The sequence below is a fragment of the Mesoplodon mirus genome (genome assembly GCF_964341445.2).
Source record: "Mesoplodon mirus genome assembly, chromosome: 4".
In the NCBI taxonomy this organism is placed as follows: domain Eukaryota; kingdom Metazoa; phylum Chordata; class Mammalia; order Artiodactyla; family Ziphiidae; genus Mesoplodon; species Mesoplodon mirus.
The window spans coordinates 179,707,459-179,729,754 of NC_138979.1; the positions used below are offsets into that span (position 1 = coordinate 179,707,459).

General features: G+C 49.9%; 2 protein-coding genes across 4 annotated transcripts in view; one reads left to right on the forward strand and one right to left on the reverse strand.

Moving 5' to 3' along the window:
• SYNE3 (spectrin repeat containing nuclear envelope family member 3) overlaps nt 1-19,842 on the reverse strand; it is a 102,768-nt gene extending 82,926 nt beyond the window's left edge. For 2 of the 3 annotated variants that reach the window (XM_082617211.1, XM_082617212.1), the window contains exons 1-2: nt 19,506-19,570; nt 18,298-18,346 (exon numbers count right to left, since the gene is read on the reverse strand). The gene's annotated coding sequence lies outside the window, so the exon portion shown is untranslated. Of the gene's footprint in view, nt 1-18,297; nt 18,347-19,505 lie in introns of all 3 variants that reach the window. The other variant, XM_082617213.1, reaches the window with a different exon arrangement.
• LOC309803093 (cysteine and histidine-rich domain-containing protein 1) lies at nt 797-1,996 on the forward strand. Its single transcript, XM_082619010.1, has one exon. The coding sequence runs from the start codon at nt 883-885 to the stop codon at nt 1,879-1,881; it is 999 nt and encodes a 332-aa protein (XP_082475136.1). The 5' UTR covers nt 797-882; the 3' UTR covers nt 1,882-1,996.
• Nucleotides 19,843-22,296: the final 2,454 nt, after the last annotated feature.

Consider the following 22,296-nt stretch of genomic DNA (forward strand, 5'->3'; position numbering starts at 1 on the left):
TGTTTTAGATAAATATTGAGAAAAAAAGATGTCACTTAACTGTCCAGCAAAAAGAAAATGGTTAAGGAGAGTTGATGACATCCATCCCGTGGAATATCCTGGGCCATTTACACTGAGAAACGTGATGATTAACACCATGGAATAATGCTGTGTCTGAAGAGAAAAAAGAGCACGCTGCAGCACTATTTACAATAGCCAAGACATGGAAGCAACCTAGATGTCCATCGACAGATGAATGGATAAAGAACATGTGGTATATATATATATATATATATATATATATATATATATATATACACACACACACACACACACACACACACATACACACACACAGTGGAATACTACTCAGCCATAAAAAAGAATGAAATAATGCCATTTGCAGCAACATGGATGGACCCAGAGATTATCATACTAAGTGAAGTAAGTCAGACAGAGAAAGACAAATAGCATGTGATATCACTTACATGAGGAATCTAAAATATGATATAAATGAACTTACAAGACAGAAACAGACTCACAGACATAAAAAACAAACTTATGGTTACCAAAGAGGAAAGGGGGGAAAGGAATAAATTAGGAGTTTGGGATTAGCAGATACAAACTACTATATATAAAATAGATAATCAACAAGGTCCTACTGTATAGCACAGGGAACTACTATTCAGTATCGTGTAATAAACTATAATGGAAAAGAATATGAAAAAGCATAATGAATCACCTGGCTGTACACCAGAAACTAACACAACATTGTAAATCAACTATACTTCAATGAAAACTCTTTGCCCTCCCGCAGACCGGTGGTTGCGACAGGGGAGTTGTAAAGGCAGTGTCTGGCGGTTCCGGGCGTTTGGCCCTGACGCGGAGCGGTGGGAAGAGAAAATGGTCCTGCTGTGCTACAACCGAGGCTGCGGCCAGCGCTTCGATCCCGAGACCAATTCCGATGATGCTTGCACATACCACCCAGGCGTTCCAGTCTTTCATGATGCATTAAAGGGTTGGTCTTGCTGTAAGAGAAGAACAACTGATTTTTCTGATTTTTTAAGCATTGCAGGCTGCACGAAAGGAAGACATAATAGTGAGAAGCCACCCGCGCCAGTCAAACCTGAAGTCAAGACTACTGAGAAGAAAGAACTATCTGAATTGAAACCCAAATTTCAGGAGCATATCATTCAAGCCCCTAAACCAATAGAAGCAATAAAAAGGCCAAGCCCGGATGAACCAATGACAAATTTGGAATTAAAAATATCTGCCTCCCTAAAACAAGCACTTGATAAACTTAAACTGTCATCGGGGAATGAAGAAAATAAGAAAGAAGAAGACAGTGATGAAATTAAGATTGGAACCTCACGTAAAAATGGAGGGTGTTCAAAGACATATCAGGGTCCACAGAGTCTAGAAGAAGTCTGTGTGTATCATTCTGGAGTACCTATTTTCCATGAAGGGATGAAATACTGGAGCTGTTGTAGGAGAAAAACTTCTGATTTTAATACATTCTTAGCCCAAGAGGGCTGTACAACAGGGAAACACACGTGGACTAAAAAGGATGCTGGGAAAAAGGTTGTTCCTTGTAGACATGACTGGCATCAGACAGGGGGTGAAGTCACCATTTCAGTATATGCTAAAAATTCACTTCCGGAACTTAGTCAAGTAGTAGCAAACAGTACATTGTTAAATGTGCACATTGTATTTGAAGGAGAGAAGGAATTTCATCAAAATGTGAAATTATGGGGTGTGATTGATGTAAAGCGAAGTTATGTAACTATGACTGCAGCAAAGATTGAAATTACCATGAGAAAAGCTGAACCTATGCAATGGGCAAGCCTTGAACTGCCTGCAGCCAAAAACCAGGAAAAGCAAAAAGAAGATACAACAGAATGAGTTGAGAAGGAAAAGAAAGTTATTGACTATTTCAGAATTCTTAATATGTGGTGAAGTGGTGGCTTGCTGCTGTACTCTTGTTTTCTTGTTGTTGTTGTTGTTGATGAATCTGGCATTTCAGGGTCTACAGTAGGTCCAAGCCAAAGTCAGTTTATCTGTTTGTGCCTCCCGTATCCCTTTTGAGTTACCTAAGACTGATTATTCATTTCTCCTCACTAATGGAACTGTAGTTGTGTCTTATACTTGAAGCAGCTAGAAAATAGCTCACAACAGTTACAGCATTTCATAGTATATTATGTTAATCAGAGAAATGTAAAGAAACATTTGTTTTTACATTTCTTTCTTTTATCCTGTAATTAGTAAAGCAAGATGGAATGTCAAATTTTTAATTAGTTTATTCATGACTTTGTGTTCCTATGATACTTGAAAATCTTTAAGGAAGAGATGAAGCTCTGCATTGCTTTTTCCACTCAGCAATTAACGTTTTGTGGGGGGATTAACTTGAGGTAGTGTAGTAAGTAGTAACGGGGAATATATGCATTGATTAACAAATTTCAATTCATTTACAACTAATTGGATTAAAAATTGCATCAGTACCTATATAACTGGCTAAGCAGTATGATTTAAGAGTATAGGAAACATTATAAATAGAGTATAAAGGTATCAATTTGGTTAGAAGTCACCATTTTATCAGACTAAGCAATAATGTTAAACATCTTTTTCCTGACTATTTATAAGGTCTTTGTATGGTGTTATGACTGAATTGTACCTAATTTATAGCCTACACTCTCTTAGAATCTTTTATTAGTGACAAAGATCTGGCCTCCCTGATGGAAAAGTGTCTGTAAAGTTATTGACTAAAAGGCTTATGGAAATACATCAGGGTATCAGAAAAGTAAATATTTAAGCTTTGCTTTATGACAGTTATTACATGTTAAATAAACAAAATAGCTTATTCTTTTGGAGTTTTTTTTTTTAAGGCTTTCATGAGCAGCTTGACAATTCTAGGTGATACAATGTTGATTATATATTGTATTTGATGAAATATAGGTATCACAGAATTAGATTGTTTAGGCTAACTGAAGTCTTTAAAGGATAGTTACTTTTTGAGGCAGTGCAGAGCTCACAAAGAAAACTGATATTAAGACGTGTTATGAAAGCCGAAACTCTGGCAGAACTTAATACGTTTGGGTATGAATTATGTTTATATAGATTAAAATGATTATTTTCTTAAGAAAAAAAAAAAAAAACTCTTTGCCCTCTAGACCAAGGGTTGAAAAGTTTTTCTGGGATGGGTCAGATTGTAAATATTTTAGGCTTTGTAAGCCAGATGGTCTCTGTCACAACTATTCAAATCTGTAGTTGTAGCGTGAAAACAGCCATAGACAGTATGTAAATGATGAGCATGGCGGTGTTCCAATAAAACCTTGTTTACAAAATCATGTGGCATTTGGGCTGTGGGCTGCAGTTTGCCAACTCCTGCTGTGCAAATTATACAAAAACTGTGTGAAAAAAGATAAAGATTGAAAGGAACACAGGAAAAAGTAGAACGTTCTCTTAGAGCACTGGAATCATAGGCACATTTTTTAACTGTCAATTTCTTTCAGGTGGTAGTAGTAGTTTTTTAAAAAATTAAAGTACTTTAAGGCTGCATACATTCTAATAACAAATTAAGAGATTTCACAGTTCCATTCGACTTTTTAAAATAAGTTAGAATTAGGAAGCCCAGCTTTCACATTATGCTGTATAGAAAACGTAGTCCGTGAAGTATGGCCAGCGTGGGACTGAATCTGGCTTCTTTATCTACTAGCTGTGTGACCCCAGGCAAGTTTATTAAACTCTCTGTTCCTCAGTTTCCTTGTTTGTAAAGTGAGGATACCAATGGCACCAACAAGCATACAAAGGCCTGGCACTGGGCTTCCCTGGTGGCACAATGGTTAAGAATCCGCCTGCCAATGCAGAGGACACGAGTTCAAGCCCTGGTCCGGGAAGATCCCACATACTGCAGAGCAGCTAAGCCTGTGCACCACAACTACTGAACCCACGTGCCACAACTACTGAAGCCCACGAGCCTAGATCCCATACTCCACAACAAGAGAGAAGCCACCGCAACTAGAGAAAGCCTGCACACCGCAACGAAGACCCAACGCGGCCAAAAATAAATAAATAAATTTAAAACAAACAAAAGGCCAAAAATAAATAATTAAATTTAAAACAAAACAAAACAACAAAGGCTTGGTGCTGAGCCTGGGGTACAGTAGGCCCTCAATACAAAGATGTGCCTTTCAGACCTACAGGACCCATAGGACCTACACAGACAGGATCTTGCTGACCCTGGGTCTGTGTCATCACCAGGATCAAGGCAGACTAGAAAACCCAGCATGCTTTACTTCTCACCTAAGAAAAATACTCTCCTATGGTTTTCAGGTTTGGTTTATAAAAGGATACAGAACAACTTGAACCCCACTTTCATTTAATAAATGGCACCCCAGCTGTGAGAAGAACAGCCTAAAGGAGGCAGGGTTTGTTCCAAATGGGAGTTTTCGGAGCAAGGGAGCTCTCGGGGCTGCACTGACCAAACCCCTGGGGAGACCCACGTCCCCACAGGGGCTCAGGCCCAGCGTGCTTCTTCCTGGGGCCTGAGCCCCTGGGCCCTGAGTCTTGAGGAGGCAGAGGGAACAGAGTCCTCTCTTTTTTTTTGCAGAAAGGGGCACTTAGGGTTCAGAGTCAAAGGCCTTTCTGACTTCATCCCTCCAAGGCTCCACGGCCGGTACCTGAGAAAGTCCACAATGTGTCCCAGGACAGTTGAGGTCCTTCTCCATCTATCTCTGCAGCCTCACCTCCCACCGATTCCCACCTCCTCTTCCTGAGCCAGAGCTCCCTGGGGCTCCCTGTACATACCATGTGGCTTCCCCCCTCTGCTCTTCTTTGCCTGCCCACATTCATTCATCAGTTCTGGCACCACTGCCTCCAGGGAGCCCTCCAGGATTTTCCAGGGCGTACCGGGCTGGGAACTAACACTGTTAAGCATGAACCGGGTGTCAGTCCCCATGTTAGGTGTTTACACAGCTTATTGAGGTCTCTCACCTCTTGTTAAGTAGGAATGATTGTCTTCTTTATATAAAGACATCAAGGTCCAAAGTGGTTCAGTGACCTGCCCAAGTTCATACAGAAGGTGTCCTGCTGCCTTGTTCTCCCCAACAGTCCCTTAGCAGAGCCCAAGAGGTTTAAAACTGTCCGCATTCTGCTGGAGCTGCAAGGTGGTATCCACTGAGCCATCCAGAAGAGTCCATCCTCCTTATCTCGATGCCGTGCCTGATATCTGGAAGCCTCAGAGCACCACTAAGACTTCCCCCAGGAGCCTTCACCTCCCTGGAGTCCAAGGTCAATCATAAACAGGCTGTGCAGATTATAATTAGCACATGCCAGTTCCTTCCCAGGCTTCAAGACGCCAGTTTTACGACGTGTCTGTGTGAAGCCAAGGGCACCGGCCTTGGGGACGGATTTAAGTCTTCAGTCCTTGCTCTCTGGGGTGGGGGGCAACATGAGGGGGTCACCAGCAGGGGTGAGTCACGTCCTTGCAGACACAGAGATGCCACCCAAGCCCCTTGGACCTCAGGACCAGGGGCTACCAGCACCCAGGCAGCAGGGAGATGCCACCTGGGGCTCTGGGGAGCAGCGTGTTTCCCGGGCATGGGGCACTTGGCCCTGCCGGACTCCGCTCCTCCCTCCCGGAGGGGACTGTGTCCAGGGCTGAGCTCCCCGTCAGTCCCAGCGGACAATAGCTCACTGTTGTGTGCAGCACTTGGAAGCTGACCAAGCGCATCCCCCTCCTTATCCCCCTGATGGGAGGGAGTTTAATCCCTTTCCTCCTGGAGGAATCTGGGCTCCCCAACAATCCCTTAGCAAAGCCCATGGTCCTCCTGCTGCTGCCCAGCAAGGTCACCCGCGCAGCTGGGGGAGAGGGGCAGTCAGCATGTGAGCCCCATTCTTTGCACTCCCGCCCCGGGGGCCGGGGTCAGACGCAGGGGGCCTCCCACACCCGGCACAAACAGCACATGACCTCCTAAAATGTGTTTTTCCTCTCCTGTTGCACAATGTTAGCTTTAGTGGATTTTCTTGCAAGAACTGATGGCCTACAAGAGTTGCATGAAAGGCAAATGTCACCCTCCCCAGCGGACCGCGCTCAACAGTAGGGCCGCCACCACCCAGGGGAAGGTATGTCCATTCTGCATCCACAGGAGGGGAGCCACACGTGCTGGGCCTGAATCACTTCCCCTCCACGGAACTGCAGCCTCCAGCCTGGCAGCAACCGGCCAGGGCATGTGACCTTCGGATATGGTCTGTTTACTTATTGCTTGCTTGTTGAAGCTAGATGATTCTAGAACCTTCTAGAATGTAAGTTCCATCAGAGCAAAAACTTTGTCAGTCGTGTCCACTGCTCCCGTCCCTCTGCCTAGAACAGTGCCTGGCATGCGATAGTCCCTCGGCAAGGAGTTGGGGAGTGAATGAATGAACCACTGCTCTACATATTCAGCGCCACTCATTTGTTCAAGAAACCTTTACAGGTGCCAAGTGCAGCAGAGAAAATACTAAGCTGGGACCTTCCCTTGAGGAGCTCATCATGTCGGGGGTGGGAGGGGAAGACGAACGAACAGAGAAGGCCAGTTAGAGAGTTAAGGTTCAGCTCAGAGGGGACACAGTGTGGCGAGAGACTGCCAAGGGAGGGAAGAGCATGCAGGACAGGGAACAGCATGTGCAAAGTAGCAAAGCATGAATTGGCACCTGAGTAATTTGTCCCCAGCATGGAGGAAATGAAGGCGGTGGCCCTCAACCCTCATTCCTCCATCCTACAGCATTTACTACCCGCTCTGTGCTCAGGGACAGGCAGAGGCTGGCCCGAGGACAGGGTGGTTTCTGTCTTCACGTGCTCACAGACTCGGGGGACAGCAGAGCCAGTGATTCTTCATGCACAGGGGCTCTGGGAGCTCAGAGGAGGGGCAATCAAGTCTGAGGGGGCAACGAGGCTCAGGGGGCAGATGACCCCTCTTACACTGTCCATTGTGACCCAGACTGCCCAGGGCCACGGTCAGGATGGCAGGACTCTAACTAGGGTGACCCAAGTGTCTTGGTTTGCCCGGGGCTTCCCCAGTTTTAGCTCCCAAAGTCCTGTGTCCCAGGAGACCCCTCAGTCTTGGGCAAACTGGGAACAGCTGGTCACACTTAATTCCACCTTCATGTCCCCTCCCAACACCCCTCCTCCGCCAACCTCTCAGCCACTCACAGGTGAGGGCTGGGTTTTTAGCAGCCAGTGTCCAGGGCAGCTTTTCCCGGGGTAACCGAGTGGGAACAGAGGGCACAGCATGGGTGGGTCTAATGCCTGTGTTCCCCCCTTCTCTGATTAAGTCTTCAGACAAGTGCAGGGGCGCAGAAAACACTGGCTCGGCCACCTTCCCAGGCTGCTGCAGGCTCTCTGGTCCCTTCACTGTTTCCCTTGTCTGAGCTTTACCTCCCGAGGCCTCCTCTATCTAAGGTCAGGCTTCCTCCCCAGACTTCCTTTGTGCGTTCAGAGTGAGACCCATTGTAGGCGTCCAACACACACATGCTGGGCTCAAGAAACAGGCAGCTAATGACGACTTTTCCATCTCCATTATACAGAAGAGAAAATCAAGGCATAAAACTGGTCAGGAATCCACCTCTGTTATTTATTTCCCAAGATCCTGATGATTCCATTATTCAAAAGCAGCTGCCTTAAATCCGGTCTTCTAGAACCCTCCCTACTAGCCCTGCAGAGACACACACCACAGACGTTCTCTCCCAGGAGGACTCAGAAAAACTTAAAACCTTGCCCAGATTCCTGTTTCCACGCTGGGGCTTCTAAACCAGAGCTCCCAGATGCCTGTTTCCACGCTGGGGCTTCTAAACCAGAGCTCCATGCAGAACAACAAAGTTCCCCCTAAAATATTCACAGAAACCCCTCAGCCTGGTGCCTCCCCAAACTGCTAGAGGGCTGTGAGGTCCCCCAAATGATGCTGGTCTCCCCAAGAATCTGAGGCACAGCATGGAAGAGTTATAAGAGCCTGGCTCTAGAGGAAAAGATCATTAAATTAACCACCTCCACAAGTCCCTAGAGAAACTAGATTTATTCTCCTGTCTGGCTGTCTGCAAGGGCATCACATAGAGAAAGCTAGGTCTTTCAAGTCACAGTCTTCAAGCTCTACCATTTATTACTAGCTTGTGTCCTTGGGCAAGCTCTGTAACTTCTCTGGGTCTCTTTCTCCATAAAGTGCTAAATAAGATCTACTGGGCAGGGTTGCTGGATAAAGGGATAAAACATCCCTGTACTCTTGAACTCTGTGGAAGGGAGAGGAGATAGCTAACCTTCGTGAAGGGTGTGCTATGTGCCAGAAGTGAACTGTCTTGCATTGATTTGATCGGCCCCACTATTATTGCCTCTACAGATGCAAGAACTGAGACTCAGAGAGGCTAAGCCATCTGCCCAAGGTTCCACAGCCAGCCCAGGACCAGTGTTCTCCCTCCCTCTTCACCACTAGACATAATATTTGCTGATGAATGAACTAAGTACAGTAACTAATACTAGGTTCTATTTTAACTGACAGACATGAGTCTCAGACTTGTTTCAGAGCTCTGTTAGTAAGAGCTGAAATGATTAGAACAGTGACTTGCCCACATCTTTAAGGTCCACCCTCCACTGCAGAGAAGGTTTCTAGAGCAGGGGACTGCTAAGCCGTGGCCCACTGCTTGTTTCTGTACAGCTCTCTAGCTGAGGGATGTTTTCATTTTTAAATGGTTGGAAAAAAATCAAAAGAAGAGTCATACTTCATGACGGGTGAAAATTACATGCAATGCAAATTCCAGTGTCCCCAAGTAGTTTTATCGGAACACAGCCCGCCCATTCATTTCCAAAGTGTCTATGGCTGCTTTCTAGATACAACGGAAAAACTGAATAATTGCAATGGAGACCAAATGGTCCATGAAGACAAAAATGCTTACCATCTGGGCTTCCCTGGTGGCGCAGTGGTTGAGAATCCGCCTGCCGATACAGGGGACACGGGTTCGTGCCCCGGTCCGGGAGGATCCCACATGCCACAGAGTGGCTGGGCCCGTGAGCCATGGCCGCTGAGCCTGCGCGTCCGGAGCCTGTGCTCCGCAATAGGAGAGGCCACAACAGTGAGAGGCCCGCGTACCGCAAAAAAAAAAAAAAAATGTACCATCTGTCCCTTTACAGAATAAGTTTGCTGACCTCTGTTCTATCAGCTCAAGGGAAAAACCTCACCCCAACCCTACCTATCAGCATAGCATTCTTCCAGGTCTGGGAATCCAGAAGATTCCGTACTACTCCTTTCAGGAAATATAATAGTATGCAGCCCCTGATATCCGGAATGGGCTGATCAGGCAAAGTTTTCCAAATGCCGAGAGCGGTGTCTTCAGCAGAGTTTTCCCTCTGGAGTTCCCTTACTTAGAGACACGTAGGTAGTGTTTGTCATTAAGGTGAGGTCTTCCCAGCACTGTCAGGGACGTTGTTGGAGCCACCTACCCATGCCCTTCAAGACGGTACCGGAATCATACCTGGATCCTGGATTGGGTTCCACCCTCCCCAGGGCGGGCCATGGCATGAATCCCTAGAAGACAGTTCAAAGACAACAGGAACCTCACAATCACCCTGAAAGAAGGCACCCAGGCCAACTCTCCAGTGATAATAGGTAGGTGCCCCGGGACAAGCAGAAAAAACCAGCTGCGGTCAGGCAGGGTTTGTTCACCTGAAATTCTATTTCTGTTTCACTTCTGGAGAGTTTAAAGGGCAGCTATGGTGAGCACTCCTTGGATCCATCAGGATGTCAGGCTTTGAGGGGCCCTTGGAAGTCATCGAGTTCCATGTTTTTACACACTTTGGCCATTTGTGCATCATCACATCCATGATTTGGGCCACATCTGGGGATGCCTGCACTATTATTTTTTCTCATTCGTTTGTAAGAAATTCAACCTGTTGAAACTTATATTTATTTTAAGAGAAGACTTTTTATTTTTACCTTAAATAGAAAGCCAGGGTGAGGATCGATTGCCATGTATAGAACATCAGAAGGAATAAATGCAATGAATATAAACACCATTTATTTATCTCTATCTGGTGGTCAGCACATAGAGAGAGATGGGTGAGTGTCAGACCAGATTCGCTCCGCACGGAGATGGTCTCTGCACAAAATCCAGTGCTTCTCAACCATCCCTGTGCATGAGAATCACCTGGGGAGCTTTGACAAAATACAGATAAGCAGTCCCAGGTCCAGAGATTCACCCTTTAGCCAAAGGCGGTGCCCAGGTGATTATGAGAACATAGGATAATCAGAAGGATTAAAAAGAAAAAGTCAAAAGGAAGATGGAGAGGAAGACAGAAGGGAGTTACGTCACCTGTGCTTTCAGTGCACCACGGTCATCCTGTCTGTTACGAGTAGCCCCCTGGTCCAAACTCAGAGCTCTGACCTAGTCTAAGCTCCCTCGCTGTACTGAAAAGGACCCCAGGCTGGACTGGGAGTCAGACAATAGGGCCTGGAGTGGTGACATTGACTTTTTTCCCATACTTAATTCTGTGAAAGAACAAAATTGCATTGGCCATTAGGGATGGCTGGGACCTTGAGAAGGAAACGAATGACTGAGGTGTGTGGTCTGCTCGCTGTATACCCCAATAAGAGTCCTCCAAAGGGGACAGGCTTAGGCTGTCGACTCCAGCCCATCACGCCCCCCGGGACGGGCCTCGGCCAAGAACACCTGAGCCTGGGCTGACTCACCAGCAGCCGCGCTGGATGCAACAAGTGCCAGTTCTGGGGCCGAGGCAGGCGGAAGTGCAGAGCTCCCTTCCAAGCGACCCAAATTGTCCCCAAAGTCACCTCCCAGCTAGGGAGCGCCTCGGGGGAACGGGGAGTGCTCGGGAAGGCTGGAGAAGGAAGAGACCGGAACTGGGACCGAGCACCTGCTTGGAGCTGCGAATGCCTCGTAAACCTGTGATCACATCTGCCCCTCACACCAGCTCTGCAGGGAAGGCGCGACCAGACTCCCTGAACCAGCGAGTTGTCCAGGCCCGTAGAGCTTATGTGACTTGCCAAGATCACACTGCAGGTGGCAGAATCAGGGACTCAGCCCAGGTCTGTCTGAAGTCACCATTCCAGGCTGCCGGCTCCACACCTCAGGCCCAGGAGCAGAGAAAAATCAGGCAAAGTAGAAGGTCTAACTGTCCTTTGCATAGGAAGGCAGGTGACAGCTTGCTCTGTGGGCTAAACTAGCATTTAACAATCCCTTAGCTCCAGGCGGGGTTTTGTGGCTTGTGATACCTGCTCACACATACCAAGCGCGGTGAAGAGTGTAGCACGTGTCCCGCCCAACTTTTCAGAGAAGGGAATTGAGGCCTAAAAGGACAAAATTAAAGGGTCCATCATGGGGCCTCTCCCAGCTGCCTGGGAGCTGAGCCATAGTCCCTGGGATGGGACAGTCTGTTTAAAGCATCCACCTCCCCCCACCAGACTGCTCCCATCCAGGGCAGGGCCATGTCCATCTCAGTCAGCGCACTGAAGGAATGCGGCTGCCCAAGGAGAGCAGCTTCCAGGGCGGAAGGGCCCAGATCTCTGGCATAAACGTGTGCCTCTATGGCTCCCGAAGCAAAGTTGGCTCCAGTCAGGAGCCGATTCCAATAGGGGACAAATATAGGAACTATGGGGACCTCCCCTCCCTTTCCCAAGGGAGCAAGCAGCAACGAGCAAAGACTTAAGCATTCAGGTGGTTTTATCCAGAAGGAAATGGGGATGAGACACCACAAGATGGACTTTTTAAAAAATCCATTTTCTAAAATTATTTCTGAGCAAAGTTGAGTTTGAAATCAACAAACCGATATAAACAGGCCAATTTCGTAAACCAGGCTCGATGGCTGCCTGGCTCTGAGGAAAGGAATGTAACCTGGCAACCCCAACTGGCTCACATCCAACCTACAACCACCGGCTTGTGGTCACCAAGTTCGGACAGCTGGTGAGCCAGCCGCAGGTGGAGATCCTTGGGTCCAAGCTAGCAAAGGGCGCGTGCAGGGCAGAGTGCTCCAGGGTGGGCCCCAGCTCTGGGTACCGGTGGCATTCCTGAACCCCTATGACACTAGCCACACAGAGAGGATTTCCTTTGAGGAATGGCCTGGCAGTGTGAGAGCCTTTGGGGATTGCACAGAAAGAACTAGAAGCCTAGTAAGGAGGCCTGAGTCCTGGGTCTGACTCACTGCGTCCTGCCCAGGGCACTCCCAGCATGGAAAGGCCAGTGTAGACCTGCATGAGCTCTGGGGTCACATAGTCTGAGTTCAGTTCTTAACTCCACTGTGAGCTAGCTGAGGACAGGTGAGTTAACCTCACTGTAAACGGGACAATCAGAGCACATGTCATGGAATAGTTGTGAAGATAAAGAGAGAAAATGCAGAGAAACTTCAGTAAGGGCTGAACAGATGTTAGCTGACATGATAAGCCAGGCAAGGGGGCTCACGGCATCCCATCCAGCCCATCAGCTTAGTCATTTTCATTCATTCATTGATCCATTCATTCTTGCATTCCGTAAATACTTGTTGAGCAGCTACTATGGCCAGCCTGCCCTGGGGACAGAAAAACAATCTCACCCTCCTGGAGTTTTCAGGTAGATGAGACAGAAGCTAAACTGGATTGTAAATAAATAACTAAGATAATTTCAGGTAGTGATAAGTGCTAGAGAGACAATAAAACAGGGAGATAAGGACATGGTAGAGAGGGGCAGGGGATGAGATGGGCATTGCTGGGTGGGCAGGATGACCCATGGAGGCCGTGACTGCGAGGTGAGATTTCCAAGAAAAGAAGGAGCAGCCACGGAAAGGCCTGGGGGAGGCACGCTTCACACAGGGGGAGGAGAAAGAAGGAAGACGCACCGAACGCTGGGCGTGAACAGGAGAGAGAACAGACGGCAGGTCTGAGTGCCAGAGAGGCCGAGAGATGTGTCCAGAGTTCCAGGGCCAGCCCCCAGAGAGTCCAGGAAAATGGACGGGTCTCCAAGGAGAAAGTCCCCTGAAGAGGGCCACAAAGGGAGAGAAGGCGTGTGACACCTTCTCTCCCCAGCCTCGGGTCACCTTTCTCCTCCGTGTCCTGGGAATTATTAGGATGTGCCCTGACCACTTCATTCAGGGGTGGTGTGAGCATCAGCTCCCGTCAAGTTTGTAAGATCCTGTTTTAAACTGTAAAGGCTTTTCGCTAAATAATAATAATGAAAATAATAATAAGCTCTTTCTGGTTGGGATGGGAGAATAATCCTCTATCCCTGCCCTCCAGGAGGTTATAATCTAGCAGGAAATCAACACGAAAACTGAAAACGACCTATCACTTGCAAAGTGCAATGAGACCATGAAAACAGAACCACCAACCCTGACCCGGTAGTTGAGGAGGACTTCTAGGAGGACGTGATGTCTAGCCAGGTGTTGGTGGGGAGGTAACAGCTGGGCAGAGGTACCTCTGGAGCACAGTCTGGAGGTGGGAAACATCAGGATGAGCCTCCTCCCAGGCTGGAGGCTTGGGACTTAATCCTTAGAGCAAGGGGGCGGGGCGGGGAGGGGCATTGGAGGCAGATAAACAGGGAATCACCTGATTAAGTGGCCTGACCCCTCCTGGGAGGGGCAGGGGGGGCAGACTGCAGCGGCCAGACTGAAGGTCCCCAAATACCTACTGTGAGGCTGTGGTTCTTGGATGAGAGGAAACATTCAGACTTCAAGGCACCTTAGAGATCTCCTAATTCCAACCTCCCTTTTTAAAGGGCAGGAAACGGAGACCCGCCCAGGTGAAGGTCAAACAAGTCTGTGAATGAGGGCGCCTCCTAGCAGCACAGAAAGGCCAGCTCTTTGCAACAGCAAGGGAAGAGTCTCCCCCAGTGAGTCAGCCCTGCTGCATTATTTCAGTAAATGTCACTTGGGAGGGGCTCAGCCCTTTCCAGATCTCAAATACAACTCTTGACTTAGAGTTCAAGCAGCGGCCACGGTGGGCTTCGGCGTCTGAGGAGTGAAGGGTGTGCTCACACACAGCACCCTTAAAACAGGCTCTCGTCTCTTTAGTACTCCCTTGGGGTGAAACTCCTGCCTCATCAATTACCTGTCATGTGATTTGGGGCAAGACGGCTAACCTCTCTGAACCTGTTTCCCCGACTGAAAACTGGGGATCACCACATCCATGGCACGAAATTGCTTTGATAACTTATAAATATATCCAGCATGCCCTGCAAAGAGTAGGAGGAACCCTAAGAGGGCTTCCAGGAGGAAAGGCACTGCTTGTATGTTTCTGTCCGCGTAAGTCCTGGAAGTGCTGTGGTCACCGCTTGTTGTAGTTCTCTTCTGACTTTTTAACATTGAAACGATAGCATCAGTTTAATCTCAGATATACCACCCAGTTCCCTGCCTTGTAGTACGAGCAGGAGTAGCGGCACAGGTGTGGTGGGTGGTGTCCTGATGAGAGTCACACCCGTGTAGCAGCACAGAGCGAACTGTCTTCTCTAACTACGTGCCTCACATTCCCTCGGCCGTAAAACCAGCAGATGGGTCCAGGGGACCTGAGGTTCCTCCCAGCTCAAATATGTCAGGATTTTCTGATTTCAGAAGCATAAATCATGAGGCCAGGACTTTAAAAAATCCTGTTGATCATCTGAGATGGCAGAGTGTGAAAGTCACGTTCTTGTTATGACCTCGGAAGAGGGAGATTACTTCTACTGAATGAGAAACCATGTATCTGTTATACAACAGGATTTGTGTTGGTTTCATTTTTTAAACCCAGGCAGATTAACATTTGAATCTCTGGGAAGAGTGTGATCTGCTAACAGAGCTTTGTGAAAATGCTCTATATTACCTTCTAATTTTGTTTGTATGTATGATTTGATATATAAACAATGGAATATATATTGTATTACATTATATATGTATTATATTTACATATTATATACATTGTATATGTATATATGTTTTTTATTTGCAAGTGATGAAGCATAAAAATATATATATATATATTTTGCGGTACGCGGGCCTCTCACTGTTGTGCCCTCTCCCGTTGCGGAGCGCAGGCTCACGGGCCCAGCCGCTCTGCGGCATGTGGGATCCTCCTGGACTGGGGCACGAACCCGCGTCCCCTGCATCGGCAGGCGGACTCTCAACCACTGCGCCACCAGGGAAGCCCCCATAAAAATATTTTTAAATAATGCCCACGAGCCCACAGAAACAGTGGATCCCACTGAGATGGAGCAGGCTGACCCTGTACCCTCTCCCCCACCAAAGATGGCCACCTTGATTTTACATTATCATTCCCTTGCCTTTTTTTTTTTTTTAAACCTGCTTAAATTTATGAAACAGGATCTAGGTATAGAGGGGTGCATGAAACATACCTGTACTCACAATTACAAGGTGAATTCCCTCATAACCCCCGCCCCCCCCACAATGACCCTCTCAATCCCAATCTCCTCTCCCCCCAGCCCAAGGTGACACTTGACTTTTATTTAAGGTAATCACCTTCTTGCTTTTTGCCACCATTTTACATCTCATGTATATATTACATGGGATGTATATAATATAATTAATCAACTCATGTTAGTGTGCTTGTGTTTTGACCTTTCTAATTTCCTGAGCAGCCTCTGCCTTCCCCTGAGTCTTTCAAAGTATTCTGGGTATGCTAGGATTCCCTTTGCCAGATCTGCAGCCTAGAAATCCAGGCAAGAGGTGCAGGCCACACTACATTGTTGCAGCGACATTAGGAGGATTAGTAATAATAAAACCATGATAACGCCTCTTTCTGGTGTGTCCCCACCATGCTGGGCATTCTGCTGAGTGTTGTCCCCAGTTGTCTCATTGATCCTCCCAGCAACCCCACAGGGAGGTGTTGGGGCCTCTTAACTCTGTTTTGTTTTGTTTTGTTTTTTGCGGTACGCGGGCCTCTCACTGTTGTGGCCTCTCCTGTTGCGGAGCACAGGCTCCGGACGTGCAGGCTCAGCGGCCATGGCTCACGGGCCCAGCCGCTCCGCGGCATGTGGGATCTTCCCGGACCGGGGCACGAACCCGTGTCCCCAGCAGGCGGACTCTCAACCACTGCGCCACCAGGGAAGCCCTTAAGTCTGTTTTGATGATGACAAAATCAAGGCTTCTGCTGCCAGGACCGCCCGTCTCCCCATCTCCTTCCTAGCTGCTCACTGCCAGGGAATTCATCCTTAAGTCTTGAAGCAAAGATTCCTTGGCTGGTGGGTAGGGGCCGAGAGGGTGGACAGACACTTCCCCAACTTCCATCGGCTCCTCCCAGGTTCCTCTCTCTGTGATCCAGCTGGGCTACTTTTAGATATTACGGGGAAAAAAAAAAAAGTTTGGAATCCACTTCTTCCAGCAAATGTCAATGTCTTAATGTTGATTGGATCCTGCCTCATCAGTACTGTCCTCCTGATAACTGACGTATAACTCTGTCCTTGTATTGTCTGAGACAGGCAGTGTGGTGGAGTGAAGAGCATCAAGTCAAAAGCCCTGAGTTCAAGACTTGTGGTTGCCAGGGGGAGGGGGCTAGGGAAAGGATGGAGTGGGAGGCTGGGGTTAGGAGATGTAAGCTATTATATATGGAATGGATAAACAGCAGGGTCCTACTGTATAGCACAGAGAATATATTCAGTATCCTATGATAAACCATAATGGAAAAGAATATTAAAAGAATATATATATAGGACTTCCCTGGTGTTTCAGTGGTTAAGAATCCGCCTGTCAATGCAGGGGACACGGGTTCGAGCTCTGGCCCAGAAAGATCCCACATGCCGCAAAGCAACTAAGCCCGTGTGCCACAACTACTGAGCCTGTGCTCTAGAGACCGTGAGCCACAACTACTGAGCCCTCGTGCCACAGCTACTAAAGCCCACGTGCCTAGAGCCCGTGCTCTGCAACAAGAGAAGCCACTGCAATGAGAAGACCGCGCAGTGCAACGAAGAGTAGCCCCCGGTCACTGCAAGTAGAGAAAGCCCGCACACAGCAACAAAGACCCAACGCAGCCAAAAAAAAAAAAAAAGAATACATATACATGTGTAACTGAATCACTTTGCTGTACAGCAAAAATTAACACAACATTGTAAATCAACTAACTTCAATTAAAAAGAAGAAGAAGAGGAAGAAGGGGAGGGAGGAAAGAAAAGGAAAGAAAAAAAAAGCCCCGAGTTCAAATCCTGACTCCACCACTCCTGGCCTCTGAATCTCTCTCCTCATCTGTCCCTGGGCCAGGAGTGGCAGCCTTGCCTGCGGTCAGAATCCTAGGAGGTGAGAGACAGGAAATGCTGCCTAAGAGCCCACAGTCCCCCAGAGTCCCCTGCTGGTGCCTCTCAAATCTCTCTCTGCCCGGGTCAAGGACCAGCTTTCAGTGCCAGAAGAGCTCGGAGGGAGATGATCAAGGCCACCCGCCATTTGACAGACATGGGGACATCAAGACAGAGGGGGAGAGGTTGGAACTGAGGGGCAGGAAACTCAGATGTCCTAACCAGACCCCATCACCCCAAACTGTGACACCTGCTCCCATGTGCTGAGGCTGACACCGCACAGAACACTGCTGAAGGGAAGTCCCATTTCATTCTCTCAGCGGGCGCTATGGTCATCCCGTCTCGTGGGGAAGCAAATTGAAGCTCTGAAAGGTGAAGTAACGTTTCCACGATCACACAGCTGGGAAAAGGCTAAGGTAGGGCTGGAACAGCTAATCTGACGTCCACCCTCATTTCTAACAGCTGAGCAATACGGGAGGCCCCACTGCCCACTGGGCACCCAGGGGCTCCAGGGCGCTTTGGAGGTTGTGCTGGACTTGCCCGGTCTTGCCTCCCCAGAATGGAGATCACCCTGTAGCTAAGCCACGTTCCCCCAACAGTCCCCACCCCAGGTTTCTGCATCACAAGGCAGAGTGGCCACCCAGGCAAGGACAGGTCCCTGGCTGTGGGAAAACATGCAAAACACCCGGGCTAGAGGTTTGCTCCCAAGGAGACGGAAGGAACTCAAACGTCCCCTGAAGGGTGCCTGCATGGGACAGAGGCCAGCCTGCACCCTGGGGCAGAAACCTGAGCCAAGATTCTCACCACTTCCCTCAGTGCCGCCAGCAAATCCTCAGGTCCCCTCCTCAGGAACCCCAGCAAGAGAGGAATGAGTTCCAGAAATAAGCCCTTGCAGCCCACACCCCCTCCAGCTGCCCTCCAAGGGGCCTCTCTGGCTGCAAATGATGCCCCAGGGCCAGCAGGCTTGGCACAGCTGTGGCCGTCTGCCTGAGGAATGCACAGACCCACACGTGTCATAGAGCTCCGCTGGGGCATGGTTACAGGAAACAGGGCAAAACAGCCTGTTGGCACAGTGCACTCCCCCTCTGCCTCCCAGCTCCTGACCTCTGATAGCTGTTGGCTGTCCCGGCTGTGCAGGAGGCAGGGCTGGACCCTTCAAGAGACAAGTTCTGTTTTTGGCTGTGTGGCTCTGGGCAAATCACTCCCCCTCTCTGGACCTGTTTCCTCTGGATGAAGGAGGCTGTCCTGTCAAGCTCAGAAGGGCAACAATTTTGTGACATGCTCCCTTTACTGGGAGGACAGTCACTTTTCCCCACTGTCTCCTCCTGCCCTCCTTCATGTGAAACGAGGCATGCCCACCCCCCCTCCGCCCCGGGCACATCAGGCTCCCCCACTGGCAGCCCTTGGATGTAAAAGGCCCCTCATTAGTGCCAGGAGGAACCTGGGAGAGGGTCCCAGGGCAGCCTTGGGCCAGAGCTTCAGGGCCAAAGTGATAAAACAATAACATTTATTATCACCCCACTGCAGCTGGAGTTCCCCGCCTTAGAGTTTTGAAGCGGAGGTCAGTGGGCTGCGCTCGGCACTCACTGCTCCTGGGATGACCAACAGGCCACGTCCACCAGATCCACTGTTTGGAGTCAAGATCTGAAGATTCTAAGAGGAGTCAGCATCCATCCGGGGCTCCTTCAAGCCCTACAGGAGATTTCTGCCCTCACTCTCCCCTTCTTTAGAGATGTGGGATGAGGCTCAGAGAGGCTGAGAAGCTTGCGCAAGGCTGCACAGCCGGGGGTTCTGAAGGAAACTGATCCTGCCTGCGGGTGCGACTTCCTCTTCCTACCGTGGGCTCTGGGCTCTCTCAGGCACTACGGAGCGAGCTCGTGGTCGCCCGGAGTGGGTATTCCTGCCGGCGTTTACCGCCCGGTCCGGGGACACGCGGCGGCGCGAGCCCGCAGGGACAGGTCCGCTCGCCCCAAGCGGAGGCACAGCGAAGACTGGAGGCGGCGCCCAGCCCTCCGCGGACGCGCTGCCCGGGGCTTACGGGCTTTTTCTTGGGGACCTAACCTCCAGGGTTGGGGAGCAGAAAGGCTAGGGGATTTCGCAGGCGGCAGGAAATGGTTGGGTTTAAACTAAAAATACCCGCCCGCCCGCAGCTGTCACGCCAGGGCTCCCGCCCCCGCGCCGGGCGCGCCTCCCCAGGTCCCCTTGACTTTCAGCTACCCCGATCCCTGGGGGACGCGCCACGGCTGGGCCGGGGGGTTGAGGACCCGACCCTCTCAGTCCCCGTCCCGGCCTCCCGGCCCCGCGCCACTTACCCGGCCGGGAGCTTGCAGGAGCGCGGCGCCGCGGGCACTCCGGGCCGAACCGCTCTACCCCTCCCTGCGTCCGGAGAGGCTCCGGGCTGGGCGGGGCCAGGGCGGGACCCGGACACTCGCCCCAGCCCCGCCCAGTCCTCTGGGGACGCGCCAAGGGAGCCGCCCCCAGGCCCCGCCAAGGTGACGGGGCGAGAGAGGGACGCGCCGGGCTCCGCGCGCTGAGCGGAGGCCCCCGAGGCTCGTCCCCAGTCTGGCGGGCGGAAGGAGCGCTGCCGTAGGGGGCCGCCACTCTCACCCCAGGCCCCGCGCCCGGGGCTGCCCTCTCCGGCTCGGGAGCCGCCCCGAGCCCCGCCCCGCGCCTGCCTCCGCCCGAGTCTCATCCTTGGGGGTGGCGCGGAGCTGCCGCGCCCCGGGGGAAAGTTCGATCTGAGGACTTCCTCTGTGCGTCCAGCCTTGGGGAGGAGGCTGGGGGCCTCTGAGGTCTTGCCCTCTAGGAGCCGAGATGGGGGCAAAGGCAGGGGCACCCCTCCCGGAGGCGCGAAATCCAAGGAGGAAGTGACACTTATCAGCCAGCCTGACAGAGGGGGCGCCCCATCCGGCCCCTCCCACCCCACAGTCCCAGAAGCCACCGTGCGAGGGATCTTCGCGCCCCCGGCTCGGATGGGAGACCCCCAGGATGCCGAGGGGAGGCGATGGGGGGTGAGTCACGAGGAATGTGAATCCCACCCATAATCAACCTCCTACAAACCCGAGGTGCTAGAACGTGCCTCCCCTCGGTCTCCCCGCGCGACCCGCCCCCCAGCGGACACTTCCTCCCACGCGTTCGCAAACCCCTGATCCAGGGACTCCAAGTCTTTAACCTTACAGCAGAATGTCTAAATCTTATCTGCCTCTGCCTTTGTGCTCCCAGCACATTCAGGCCTTTGGACTGTCCCCCACCTCAGGACTGATCTTTGTCCGAGTAATCACAGGTTTGCAGGATCGGGTCCGCCTCTTTTGGATGGGGATGAGAGCCGCTCTGGAAGGATACAACTTGCAGAACTCTGTACCACGTGGACTCCAGTCTTCACAATTCAGGTGTGGCTACGCCCATTTTGCAGATGAAGAGTTAAGTAAATGTCCCAAATCTAACGCTTCCCTGAGGGTGTTTTCCTCTTTGGTTCCTTAGTGAGTCTGGCCAACCCTCTATCAATGTTTGTTGAATAAATCAGTGTAGAAATCAGCGTCCTAAGAGAAAGATTAAATTGTAAAGCAGGACCAGGTAGTAATAGAGAGTGTGTGTGTGTGTGTGTGTGTGTGTGTGTTTTCCAAATGGAGGGCAACATGGAAGGATGCCAAAGCTCAGAGTAAACGCTGGGTAGACCTAGCCTGAGCTGAATGCCTGAGTGTCAGCCACACTTCCTTAACTCAGAACCCATTCACTAAGTTGTAATTATTCACAAGGTCAGAGGAGATACACACAAAGGGCCTCTTTCATCCTTGCCCTTTGATTGTTCTAGGTGTCCAGTTATGTTCGTCATTATCATCCTGACTCCAGCTGATATGCTGCTGCAGGCTTTGGGGTTGCAGCCGTCTAGCTGAAGGTACAGACAGCGGTCAACAATTATTATAATACTGGGCATCTGGATAATGTGCTTTGCTTTTCCAAATGCTGTCACATGTATCTGCTCGTGAAATCTCTGCAAAGATCCCCCCAGGTCATTAAGAAAAGTTTCCTGAGTTCTCTCATGACGGAAACAGGTCAGGTGATTTGCACGAGGATGAAGACGGATCCACCAACGCTCCTGAAAGGGTGAGGCCCTTCGAGTCAGTTTCCTGCAGTGAGAGACAGTTTGATGCAGTGGGGAGTCAAGAGCTCAGGCTCTGGTGCCAAACCGTCCAAGTTAACGACTTTCAGCTCATTACTCAACTTTGGCTTCCTCTTCTGTTAAATGGGTCTAATAATAACAACCTCTCTTGAATGGTTTTGTGCCTGGTATTGTGAGCACCCAGCTCAGGTGAACTGTTCTGGAGATAGTAGGATCACTATGGTTCCTGGGAAACAGCTATTTAGTCTTTTTTTTTTTTTTTTTTTGCTGAGCTGTGTGGCTTGTGGGATCTTAGTTCCCCAGCCAGGGATTGAACCTGGGCCCCCAGAAGTGGAAGCTCAGAGTCCTAACCACTGGACCGCCAGGGAATTCCCTATTCAGTCTTTCATCAGACATTTCCTGAGCACCTACTATGTGCTAGTCCCTGGGAATATGGAGAAGAATGAGTCATACTTTCGGACGATCACCCGAAAGGAGGTCACAGGGCAGCAATTCTGTGTCCAAGGGGCTGTAGCCCGAACAGGGTAGTGTGGTACAGAGATGGACTGTTCCTCCCACTACAGAGCACCTGTCAGAGCTGAGACACCCAAATCCCAGGCCCAGCTCTGCTGCTTGACTGAGGGAACCTTAGCAAGCCGGGTAACCTCTTAGAACCTTGGTTTTCCCATCCGTTAAATGGCGATAGCAATAACATTTCATAGGTGAGAATACATGGGATAAAAATATTTTATAAACTGCAAAATACCATGCAGACATTACTAGTTTTATTATTATTATTAGCTTGAGTTTTACAGGGCTTAGTGCTTTTCAGTATAGTCCTCCATTGCTTTCCTTAAGCCTGCCATAAAAACAGGAGCTTCCTTTTTGTTCATTTTATGGCAGTCTTTTGTCTGTCTTTTCCCCCTCCAGTCCTACTGTGTGCTTGTAGGGTGAGCGGATCCACCACCCTGGTTGTCAACCTCTCTGAGTCGGCTGCCTTCCCC

What these genes read in the sequence shown, in the direction of transcription:
- LOC309803093 (XM_082619010.1), top strand. Translation starts at nt 883, where the DNA reads ATGGTCCTGCTGTGCTACAACCGAGGCTGCGGCCAGCGCTTCGATCCC.